Source organism: Rhinoraja longicauda, chromosome 4 (assembly GCF_053455715.1).
Source record: "Rhinoraja longicauda isolate Sanriku21f chromosome 4, sRhiLon1.1, whole genome shotgun sequence".
Lineage (NCBI taxonomy): Eukaryota > Metazoa > Chordata > Chondrichthyes > Rajiformes > Arhynchobatidae > Rhinoraja > Rhinoraja longicauda.
In genome coordinates this window covers 5385360-5398154 of record NC_135956.1, presented here as the reverse complement: position 1 = coordinate 5398154, position 12795 = coordinate 5385360, and the positions used below count along the sequence as shown (strand labels likewise).

The 12795-nt window shown below is 44.0% G+C and overlaps 1 protein-coding gene across 2 annotated transcripts in view; it reads right to left on the bottom strand.

Moving 5' to 3' along the window:
* Positions 1 to 12795, bottom strand: part of csmd3b (CUB and Sushi multiple domains 3b) — a 1698079-nt gene that overhangs the window by 46151 nt on the left and 1639133 nt on the right. For both annotated transcript variants that reach the window (XM_078397138.1, XM_078397139.1), the window contains 2 exons: positions 6401 to 6574; positions 3985 to 4058 (listed from right to left, as the gene is read on the bottom strand). In XM_078397138.1, the coding sequence (XP_078253264.1) occupies positions 3985 to 4058; positions 6401 to 6574 (248 nt within the window). The remainder of the gene's footprint in view (positions 1 to 3984; positions 4059 to 6400; positions 6575 to 12795) is intronic.

The window sequence follows — 12795 nt, the reverse complement described above, 5'->3', positions numbered from 1 at the left end:
GATCGCTGGGCGGCGCGGACTCGGTGAGCCGAAGGGCCTGTTCCCGCGCTGTATCTGGAAACTAAGTTAAACGAAATCAGTATATGCAGTTCTTTGTTTCTACAAATAAAAAAATACCCTTTGGCAGAATGGTTCAATAAATTCTTCTTCCAATTACAATCCAAGAAGAAGAATTAAGGCAAAAATTTAGAGCAATTTCAAGCTTCAAGTTTATTTAAAATAACTTACTAAACAACCCTGCAATAATTTTAATTTGTTTATCCGTGTTACTATTGCTGCATAACCATTCGTATTTAAAAACTGAGCAGATGACCTGAGTACTTGGTTATTGCAGGAACCAAGTACTCAGCTTTATTTACTCACATTAATAGTAGTATTAATTATAACATGCAGTAATAATCCTATGTAACCATCATCAATTTTCCCCATTATAAAGTCATCCCTGTATTGATAAAATAATTGATACATGGCATAGGCATGTAATGTATGAGCAGGAGAAGGCCACTTGGCCCTATAAGCGGCACGGTGGCGCAGCGGTAGAGTTGCTGCCTTAGAGCGAATGCAGCGCCGGAGACTCGGGTTCGATCCTGACTATGGGTGCCGTCTGTACGGAGTTTGTACGCTCTCCCCGTGACCTGCGTGGGTTTTCTCCGGAATCTTCGGTTTCCTCCCACACTCCAAAGACGTACAGGTATGTAGGTTAATTGACTGGGTAAATGTAAAAATTGTCCCTAGTGAGTGTAGGATAGCGTTAATGTGCGGGGATCGATGGGCGGCGCGGACTCGGTGTGCCGAAGGTCCTGTTTCCGTGCTGTATCTCTAAATCTAAAAAAAATATCTAAAAGCCTGCTCCAACATTGAGGTATCACAAAATGCTGGAGTAACTCAGCAGGTCAGGCAGCATCTAGGAGAGAGGGAATGGGTGACATTTTGAGTGGAGGCCCTTCTTCAGACTTCAGCCGAGATGCTGCCTGACCCGCTGAGTTACTCCAGCATTTTGTGATACCTTCGATTTGTACCAGCATCTGCAGTTATTTTCCTGCTCCAACATTTAGATCAGTGGATGTGACCTGAATGCACATTGTTGCTTAAAAAATAATTATAAATAAAATCAAAAAAATCATGTGATGTTGAACAGATCAGGCAGTTTTGGAACATTAACACTTATTTTTTCCTCGTCATAGAGGCTGCCTGACCAGCTCAGAATCTCCAGCAAATTCTGTTTTTTATTGCAGATTTTCAGTGTCTGCAGTTTTATTTGAATGCTTTTCAATTAAAAACTAATTTGGGGTGCGTTTATGAAATTTCTGGAGGGGAAAGATTTTACTGAGGCCTTGTAGTGAACTGCTGACTGTCTTTATTTTCATTGTGATTATTGTTTGGTTGGGTTATTAAAGGTGGGAGCAGTTTATATATATAAACATGTACTCTAGCAGAAACGTGCCTTACTTCCTTTATATTTGAAGTGCCTTTAGGTGCCTAAAAATGACCTTGCTGTTGATGTGCCTTGTTATGTTATGTTATTTTATGTTATGTTAAATGTTTTTGTATGTTATTTGAAAAAGCAATAAAAATAATATTTAAAATAAAAAATAAAAAATAACTTAAAAAACTAAGCTACGGTGTGAGGTTTTAACTGGTAATTGATCGCCAACCTGCCTGATATAAATCATTTTTTGCCTAAGCTCCTTTAACTTGGGCATCAGCAGTGATTTACTAATTATTAGATTCCCCGGGTGCAGTTGTACCAGGTAAATCAATTAATGGATTAAGAAAACGTGATTTAAATTTGATCAGTCCCTTCACAGCAAAGAATTTTTAAAATGAATTGAAGTGCAAGCTTACACAAGGGATAAGAATTGAATCTAACAACAAAACGTCATGGATTAAATAGGAAAAATCCCAGAAAGCATGCGTGGGAATTAGAATTTATCCTGCACAATTGATTTCAATACAGACTGCACATCGATTTCATGCTGCCAGCTCATTTCAGTTATTTCTAGGTGTGGTCAATACTGGCTTGTCCCTAGTTAATAATTCAGTGGGAAGATACAAGTTAACATTACTAGTCAAAGCAAGATTGCACAGCATAAATCTCATCCAAACTTCAAATATCACAGGTGCATTGCTACTGATACCAGCGGCAAACAATGAATGATGGCGCACGTGGGAGAAGGTGGCCTCAAGGCTTTTGACATCGTACCTGAAGGCATCTTGGAAGAGGTGCCAATCTAGAACTTCAGAACATTGTGTCGTTCTTACAATCCCTCCCTCAATGTAAACATTGACTTCAGGAAACCGGTCAGCATCAATTGTGCTGAAGTGCAGATGATCGAGAGCTTCAAGCTCCAAGGCAATAGTCCTAGACAAACCACAATGATGCCAAAAAAGCACACCAATGCCTCTACTCCTACAGAAGACCAAGGAAGATCAGCACGCCCCTAATGGACCTTTCAATGACAGTGAGGTGGTTCCTGAAAAACTGCAGAAAATACTCCTAAAGAACCCCAGGTTCTATATTTAATGTTCTTTTGGTGATCTTGTATTTGACAAAGGTGGCACAGCGGTAGAGCTGCGACTCTACAGCACTTACAGCGCCGGAGACCCGGGTTCGTTCCTTGTTACGGGTACTTGTCTGTACAGAGCTTGTACGTTCTCCCCGTGACCTGCGTGGGTTTTCTTAGAGAACTCAGGTCTCCTCCCACACACCGGAGACGTACAGGTTTGTAGGTTAATTGGCTTGGTATAAATGTAAAAATTGTCCCTAGTCCCTACGATACTGTCAATGTGCGGGCATCGCTGGTCGGTGCGGACTCGGTGGACCGAAGGGCCTGTTTCCACACTGTATCTCTAAACGAAACTAAACTAAAATTTTAATATAGTTGTTGTAGGCCACTAAAATCCCTTAGCTTAATGCTGTCTTATCCAACAAAATATTTGTGTTAAATAATAACAATGTGGAGATGATTATTGTAATCATGTTAAAGGGCCTGTCCCACTTAGGCGATTTTAAGGCGACTGCCGGTGACTAGGCTGACGCAGACAGTTCGCCGGGGTGTCGCGGGCATGATCGTGAGGAGTCTTCAAAGAATCGTAGTGGATCTCAGCGCATCGCTGAGAAATCAACCGGATTGAAATTTCTCGGCGACAGCTGGCTTGTAATATTATGTGTAATATTAAATTAAGTAAAGTCATTTGAAGATACCATAAAATACTTGTGTTTAACCAATTTATTGACAGGTAGATTGGTGGTGGCAGTTTGACGGTCAAGTAAGCGTGGGAATTTTGCGATGTTTATGGCCATCAGCGATTACATTTAAAGTAGGCTCCCAACCCAGATATGCAACCCAGAAACCAGATATGCATCTCCCGTACATTTTCAAAGAATGCCCACACTCCGCACAAAAATCCATTTAACCACGTTTAAAATTAAATTTCTTAATACTGCTATTAGTAAACTGGAAGTCAATCCAGTTTATGCCTTGTTAACGTGAAGCTTGGTTTTCAAGTAACCAGGGCAAGATGTTATATTTCAAAACTCTCAAGTTATTACAGACTTGTCAGTGATTTCAGTGAAAATTAGGACGCCGGAGAAGCATTGACAGCGTGGGAATTTTGCGATGTTTCCGAAGACGGTGTAATCTCGAACTGACTCGGCATTGTCGTGGTCATTGTCGTCGGGTAAAAGAAAATGTTGGCGATCTGCTACGACTTTGACAGTCGCCGGCAGTCGCCTAAAAAATCGCATCAGTGGGACAGGCCCTTTAAGGACAAATGAGGATGAGTCAAGACTACAAAAATGGAGATTCACTGCCTTTTAATTGCATTAATTGTTAACTGTATGTTTGTGTTGTCATTTGTGAGCGTAGCACCAAGGCACATTCCTTGTATATGCACATACTTGGCCAATAAACTTATCTATTCACTCATTTCACTTTGCATTTAAATGAATGGGGAGTGGATTTTAATCCATATATTACTTACCATGTAACCAAATGTATTATTTTGTGTTCCATGCAGTGGTGTTCCTGGATTCTCACATGTTGTATGCGAAGGTTCTAAATTAAGAAAGATTTAAAAAATATTAGTATTGCCATTAGAATGATTCAAGATGTAGCATAAATGTTATAAACGTCTGAAGAGATAATGTTTTTTGCAAGACACCTATCTAAATACTAATTGCCTCTAAGCAATCTCTGAGCCCTTGATGAGGGAGTTTTTCGATGAGAAACAGGACGATCTGACTCTGTTGTCCAATAACAGCATAATATTGACGCAATTAAACACACAGAGGAAATGGCATGTCCCAATTTTGAATTTTTAAATCAAAACGATCAACTGAAAATGCATTCTGCATTGAAAAGCTTCTGGTTTTTACTTTATGGGTGGCACGGTGGCGCAGCGGTAGAGTTGCTGCCTTACAGCGAATGCAGCGCCGGAGACTCAGGTTCGATCCTGACTACGGGCGCCGTCTGTACGGAGTTTGTACGTTCTCCCCGTGACCTGCGTGGGTTTTCTCCGAAATCTTCGGTTTCCTCCCACGCTCCAAAGACGTACAGGTACGTAGGTTAATTGGCTTGCTAAATGTAAAAATTGTCTGTAGTGGGTGTAGGATAGTGTTAATGTGGGGGGATCGCTGGTCGGCGCGGACCCGGTGGGCCGAAGGGCCTGTTTCTGCGCTGTATCTCTAAATCTAAAATCTAAAATCTTATCTGTCGTACTGCACACATTCCTTGGGAGTGAATCAAGGTGAGTACACCTTTTCAGAGCTGGTAGTGTCCTGAGATCTCAGGTGATGCACATTCACACAGCAATCGCTCGACCTCACGATGAATATTTGTCTTAGCGGAAACAGACATTTTTATCTGCTTTGCTCAGTTGTAAAGAAAGCCCACCTCAGAGAATTGGCCAAAACTGGGCAGCAGTAACACCTTTCTGAGCTTTAGGTATTGAACGGCCTCTTTCTCTGCCAATAGCAAGCCAAAGATGAGACAGGGAGAGTTTCTGGCACAGGCTTCAAAAGGGGAACACAACGGCTAATTATGGCTGCACAGGAATTTAGTTTTTGAGGGTCTCCATTAAATCAACTGAATTTGGTATTTCTGATTGGAACATGCCAGCTCCAGCTGTCAACAATTGTGAGCAATTTTGGGCACCGTGTCTGAGGAAAGATGTGCTGGCTCTGGAGAGGGTCCAGAGGAGGTTTACCTGGAATTATCCCAGGAATTAGTAGGTTAACCAATGATGAGCGTTTGACGGCACTAGGCCTGTAGTCGCTGGAGTTTCGAAGAATGAGGGGGGACCTCATTGAAACATACAGAATAGTGAAAGGCTTGGATAGAGTTGATGTGGAGAGGATGTTTACACTAGTGGGAGAGTCTAGGATTAGAGATCATAGCCTCAGCATTAAAGGATGTTCTTTTAGGAAGGAGATGAGGAGAAATTTATTTAGTCAGAGGGTGGTGAATTCTTTGCCACCGATGGCTGTGGAGGCCAAGCCAGTGAATATTTTTAAGGCAGAGATAGATAGATTCTTGATTAGTACAGGTGTCAGAGGTTATGGGGAGAAGGCAGGAGAATGGGGTTTGGAGGGAGAGATATATCAGCCTTAATTGAATGGCGGAGTAGACTTGATGGGCCGAATGGCCTAATTCTACTCCTATTCCTTATGTCCTTATGACCTTACAACAATGTCTTTTTCTGAAAGGTAGTCACAGGATTTTAAGCCCCAGGACGGCACGGTAGCGCAGCGGTAGAGTTGCTGCTTTACAGCGAATGCAGCGCCGGAGTCTCAGGTTCGATCCTGACTACGGGTGCTGCACTGTAAGGAGTTTGTACGTTCTCCCCGTGACCTGCGTGGGTTTTCTCCGAGATCTTCGGTTTCCTCCCACACTCCAAAGACGTACAGGTATGTAGGTTAATTGTCTGGGTAAAATGTTTTTTTTTTAAATTGTCCCTAGTGGGTGTAGGATAGTGTTAATGTACGGGGATCACTGGGCGGCACGGACTTGGTGGGCCGAGAAGGCCTGTTTCCGGCTGTATATATATGATATGATATGATATGATATGATTTACTGGTAATCAATGTAGACAATTCAGTACAAAGCAAAAATAACCCCAAAAGCTTTTTAGTGGTCTGGACTCGTGCACAGATATTGGGTGGACATCATAGGGCTAAATATGTTGGGGCTAACTGGGGACTTATGTCCAAAAGAATAGACACACAGTTTAAATTTAACAGGGTCAGCTTAATCTGATTATAGATCAATATTGCATCTCAATTTATTCTAACGACAAAAAGTAATTGTCCTGAATTGAAGATGAAACACATTTTTTTATGATTAGAATGACAATGAAGGAATTAAAGCAGTACAGTGTTTGTGCTCATTGTTTGTTGTACCTATACAGCGAGGTTGCGACCCACTCCACGACCCATCAGTCTGGCACATCCTCGTGCTGGAGCCCACTAAGGCCAAGGGGGTGTTGCAGTTAAATGAGACTTCTGACTGGTAGATGAAGCTCTTTCCCTCTCTCCGTCCTCGTGCCGGCACCCCGGGATCTCCACAAAACTTTGCTGTGAAAAGTACAAGGAGTAATACTAGTTGTAAGTTCATGTTATAGCGAGTTGCAGCGTTTGGTTGTTGCAATTTTGTCAGAGAGCAGCAGCAAAATGGATATTATTAATTGAAGTGTTGAGGCTGGTCCACATTCAAATATCATCAAGGTGGATATCTATGTACTAAAACTCTCGTTTGTTCTCTTGTTTGTGACTGAACTTCAGCCAAAACGGTACACGATAGCGCAACAATTTTAGGCCCACCTTACTCACCATTGTTACTTTAGTGATAATGCAAGTAGTTTTATTGAAGAAATTGGTCTTGTATTTTTAAAGTTATTCACGTTTTAAAGTTTAAAAGGAGGGGAGGGGGAGGGGAGGAGGGAGGGGGAAGGTTGGAGTGGGGGAGGGGGAAGGGGGGAGTGGGGGAGAAGGGAGAGGGGGGGTTGAGGAGAGAGGGGGGGGAGAGGGTGCTGCACCAATGCAGGAGAGGTTTGGGCCCAACGGGTCCACTTTGCCTAGTTATAGCTAAATTTACTGAATTTGATTTGGAGTCAACCACATCAATGAATGAATGAGTTTTGAATAAGTTTATTGGCCAAGAATGTACACATACAAGGAATGTGCCTTGGTGCTCAGCTCGCAAGTAACAACACAAACATACAGTAAACGATTAAGAATAAAGCATAAAACATTAAAACATTAAGAAGACAACATTACGGTTTAAACATGTGAGTGAAATAAACCGAGCAAAAAGAGGCGACAGACTTTTGGTTGTTGAGTAGAGCTACTACTCGCGGAAAAAAAGCAGTTTTTATGTCTGGCTGTGGCTGCTTTAACAGTCCGGAGTCGCCTTCCAGAGGGAAGTGCTTCAAAGAGTTTGTGCCCAGGGTGGGAGGGGTCAGAGATGATCTTGCCCGCTTGTTTCCTGGCCCTTGCAGTGTACAGTTTGTCAATGGTGGGGAGGTTGCAGCCAGAGAAAGCTAATGGCATGTTGGCCTTCATGACAAGAGGAGTTGAGTATAGAAGCAAAGAGGTCCTTCTGCAGTTGTATAAGGCCCTAGTGAGACCACACCTGGAGTACTGTGTGCAGTTTTGGTCTCCAAATTTGAGGAAGGACTTTATTGCTATTGAGGGAGTGCAGCATAAGTTCACTTGGTTAATTCCCGGAATGGTGGGATTGTCGTATGTTGAAAGAATGGAGCAACTGAGCTTGTATACACTGGAATTTAGAAGGAAGAGGAGGATCTTATTGAAACATATAAGATTATTAAGGGATTGGACACGCTAGAGGCAGGAAATATGTTCCCAATGTTGGGGGAGTCCAGAACCAGGGGCCACAGTTTAAGAATAAGGGGTAGGCCATTTAGAACGGAGATGAGGAGATGAGACTGGGAGTGGGAGGGGGAGTTGAAGTGCTCAGCCACAGGGAGATCAGGTTGGTTAAGGCGGACTGAGCGAAGGTGTTTGAGCGAAACGAACGCCAAGCCTGCGTTTAGTTTCGCCGATGTAAAGAGGTTGACATCTAGAGCAGCGGATGCAATAGATGAGGTTGGAGGAGGTGAAGGTGAACCTCTGTCTCACCTTGCAAGATAATGCTTCTCTTCTTTCTTGCTGACCAGTATTACACGTGATCCTCAAATAATTATGACTGTAATATACCAATATCCAATTATTTTCCATTGTTTGACCCACGCTTTGTCACATTGTACCCTCAGCCTCCAATAAGCCAATTATTTGCTTTGGCATCTGACTCACTGGCTTCGTCATCCTGTGCTCCCTTTAAACTCAACCCCACCCAGTTTCCTGAACTTCCCATTAATTCACCAGATTTTAGTTTCCTGTTCTCTCCTTAAGTTCGCCAGGTTCTCGTTTTTTTAAAACTTCCTCTAAACTCAGCGAGGCCCTGCTCCCTGTACACCCAATCAACTCACTAGGTCCACTGGAAAATGTTATACTTTGAAACACATTTTCAAGAAAAGTGAAATAAAAGTGAGCGGGTTTTTTTAAATAGTAGTTATAACCAGTAGTCTGGAAAAACTGCTAATCCAACACCACAAAATTCCAGGTTATTGGAATTTCCGGATAATCAGTGTTTTACTCTGTAGAGTCACTGATTGTTGCATTGGTTAGATACATTCAGGATCGATACAATCAAAGGTTTTTTTATATCTTCATGCACACACACACACACTTCATTCTGTCTGCTTGCAGATTTCATTTCTCTGTATTCATTTGGAAATAATAATATTGTTCTAATCTTTATATGTTTTGTCCACTTTGTTCAGTTATTATAGAACGTCTTAGATTCTTTTAGACTCGTGCTTGAGTTGCAATGTTTGCAAATCTCCCATCTTGCATTGAGCGTCTAGATCCAGGCCACCAATATAAATTGGAGACCACAGCAGTTCCTATCCCATTTTGAGGAGTCTCAATAAGTACGCCATTCCAGCCATAGTAACACTTCAACCTGTGCTCAGCGTTATATCGTACACGACAGCACAGGACCAGATTTAACTTGACGTCATGTGCAACACAACAAATGTTCCCTGCAAGTCCCAATGCCTATCTTAAATCCTCTTAAATGCCATTATTGTATCTGCCTCTACATTCTAGGCACCCACCACTAACTCCTCAGTCTGAAGAAGGGTCTCGACCCGAAACGTCACCCATTCCTTCTCTCTCGAGATGCTGCCTGACCCACTGAGTTACTCCAGCATTTTGTGTCTACCTTCAGTTTGTTTCCTCCACTAGGTCCACACATCTCCTTTGTATGTTGCCCCTCTCACGCTGAAGCTATGACATCTCGTCTTTGCCATTTTCGTCTTGGGAAAAAGATTGTTACTGTCTACGCTTCTCATCATTTTAGATACCTCTATCAATATATACTTATTTTACATCAAACCTTTGTTTTTAGGGACCTCTTTATAAACGGGTTTTGGTTATAGTGGATGGAACGTCCCTACAGTAATCAGGCACCATTGCCTCTTTAGGAACACAGGCGACCAGTTACACTGCGGAGGCATAGACATTGACAAGCAATGGCTCTGATCTCATCGTGCAATGATAAAGGACATAAAGTGCTGGAGTAGATCGGCAGGTCAGGCGGCATCTCTGCAGAGCATAGAGACGTGATGTTTCAGGTTCAACCAGCACTGGATCACGCCGTGCACCCAACCCAACCGCGCATGAGCCCAAGAACCACAGCAGCACCGGGAAACGAAGAGTCAACTTTCACCTCCTCCATGGTGCATCTTAGACCAGGACCACTGAAGCTGGTGCCGACCCATGCAACCACCCCAGCCACTTCCAGGCTGCACCTACGGACCTTCGCCGCCAGGCCGGGCTGTTGTCACCAGCCTGCATCGCTTCTCCGGCCCCCTTGCAGGTCCACACTGTCGACCCGCTCTGCATCCCTATCCACTACCAGACTAGTCCTACCAATCTGCACCACCAGGCCGGGCTGCCAACGCTGCCTCGACCCACACTGCCACCCAACCGCCACATCCAGGCCGTGCCTACCAATCTGCACCACCAGGCCGGGCTGCCAACGCTGCCTCGACCCACACTGCCACCCAACCGCCACATCCAGGCCGTGCCTACCAATCTGCACCACCAGGCCGGGCTGCCAACGCTGCCTCGACCCACACTGCCACCCAACCGCCACATCCAGGCCGTGCCTACCAATCTTCACTCGTCTGCCCATGCTGCCACCCCAGCCACTTCTGAGACGACCCTATCAACCTTCGCCACCAGGCTGGGCTGCCAACGCCACCTCGGCCTGCTGCCACCCCAGCCACCTCCGGGTCGTACCTACCAACCTTTATCCCTGGGCACTTTCCCCTGCAACTGCAAAAAAACTCCCTGGTCCATTCGTCCCTTCCTACCCAATCCACTCCATCCCCGGGCACTTTCCCCTGCAACCGCACGAGATGCAACACCTGTCCCTTTACCTCCCTCCTCGACTCCATTCAAGGACCCAAACAGTCTTTCCAGGTGAGACAGAGGTTCACCTGCACCTCCTCCAACCTCATCTACTGTATCCGCTGCTTTAGATGTCAACTTCTTTACATCGGCGAAACCAAACGCAGGCTGGGCGATCGTTTCGCTCAACAGCTTCACTCAGTCCGCCTTAACCAACCTGATCTCCCGTTGACTGAGCACTTCAACTCCACCTCCCACTCCCAGTCTGACCTTTCTGTCATGGGCCTCCTCCAGTGCCATAGTGAGGCCCACCGGAAATTGGAGGAACAGCACCTCATATTTCGCCTGGGCAGTTTGCAGCCCAGCGGTATGAACATCGACTTCTCCAACTTTAGATAGTTCCTCTGTCCCTCTCTTCCCCTCCCACTTCACAGTTCGCCCTCTATCTTCCTGTCTCCACCTATATCCTTTCTTTGTCCCGCCCCCTTACATCAGTCTGAAGAAGGGTCTCGACCCGAAACGTCGCCCATTCCTTCTCTCCTGAGATGCTGCCTGACCTGCTGAGTTACTCCAGCATTTTGTGAATAAATAACTTCGATTTGTACAAGCATCTGCAGTTATTTTCTTACATAACCTTTGCCACCAGGTCAGGTTGCCAATGCTGGCCCGCACCATCTCCCTGGTTGCTTCCAGACTAGATCTGCTGCTGCCACCGCCGGCCCACAAGGTTCCTCAGCCACTTCCAGGCCGCACCTTCCGCTACCACAGTCCCTCACCTGCACTCCAGCCACTCGCGGGCTATGATCAATGACCGCTGATCCTCACCTCTCCCCCGGCCACCAGCAAGCCGCTGTGCCACAGTCAACTCACCTGGACCCCAGGCCCAGTTCCAGGTCGAGAGACTGAAGAAGGGCCTCCACCCAAAATATCACCTGTCCATGTTCTCCGTCACGGATGGTGCCTGAGCTGCTGAGTTACTGCAGCACCTTGTGTCCTTTTCTGTACTATCTGGCATGTTTCCACCCCTTATACAATGGTTCAGTCTGAAGAAGGGTCTCGACCCAAAACGTCACCCATTCCTTCTCTCCTGAGATGCTGCCTGACCTGCTGAGTTACTCCAGCATTTTGTAAATAAATACCTTCGATTTGTACCAGCATCTGCAGTTATTTTATTATAGTACCTTATACAATTATACTCTGCTACTTGGTAATCTCTTATTCGGTTATAGCGTACAATTGACAAACAAACACCATTGGTCCATTACAACAAGGGATTTCTGTACTACAATTTTCTATCCATTTATTAGATTCTCCCAGTTCAAATCAAAGCCCTTGTGACAATTATAATGTCTTTTGTAAATCTTGTGATAGAACAATAAAATCTCACCACAATTAATTAATTAACCAAGTAATTAATCAATTAATTGATTGATTGATTGATTAATTGTGGTGAGATTTTATTGTGCTTTAACAAGATTTACAATTAATTAATTAATGGAGGTAAACTGGCTGGTGGGTCACAATGCTCACCATCCAAATTCTGCTGTGAGGCAGATTACTGTTGTTCAGGTGCTCAATAAGTGTCCACTTGATCAATTTTATTTTTAAGGAATCCATTTGGTCTCCTATAATATTACCACCATTCTGGCGTACCTCCTGGCTCCAAGGAGCTCAGTGTTGGCAAAACATTACCCATTTACAATTACCAAACCTCTCCAAATTGCCTCTTTTAAAACTGAGGAAACATTTGCTTGTAATTCTACTGAGGACCTCCTACAATTCATAAAGTTGTTGTTCAATTTCATTCATCCTTAATTGGTCCAATTTTCTTTTCTGTGCAGCTAAAGAAAGTTGGCATTAAGAGGATTTACTATCTTGTGCTAATCCCCAATTTACAATGCAGCTTTTACAATTCCCTGACTTCACCACAGCTCCTTTGGCCTGTAATACTGGAAAACATCTTCCAATTGGGCATTAGATTGGCAGGCACGATTGTTTCCAAGAATCTTCTGATCCCTTCATTAAACTTTTCACCATGTTGTTGCATTTTCTGCTTGTTTCAAACCAAAGAGAGCATTCCTCTTCTCCCCATAGAACAGGCAAAGACTGTTTATCTGCTTTCCCTGTCATTTTTAATTTTCTCGTTAATTGATTTATCGTGAGGTGTGTTTATTCTACGTTTGGTTTCGACAATTTATTCGTCCTACCTGTTTGCATTTATCTTCTGCTGAAGTGTTGTTGAATAATTTCCCCTGATCTATCTATTTTAGTTAATCCCCTATTCTACTTAATTCATCACTTTTAAAGTTGGAGAC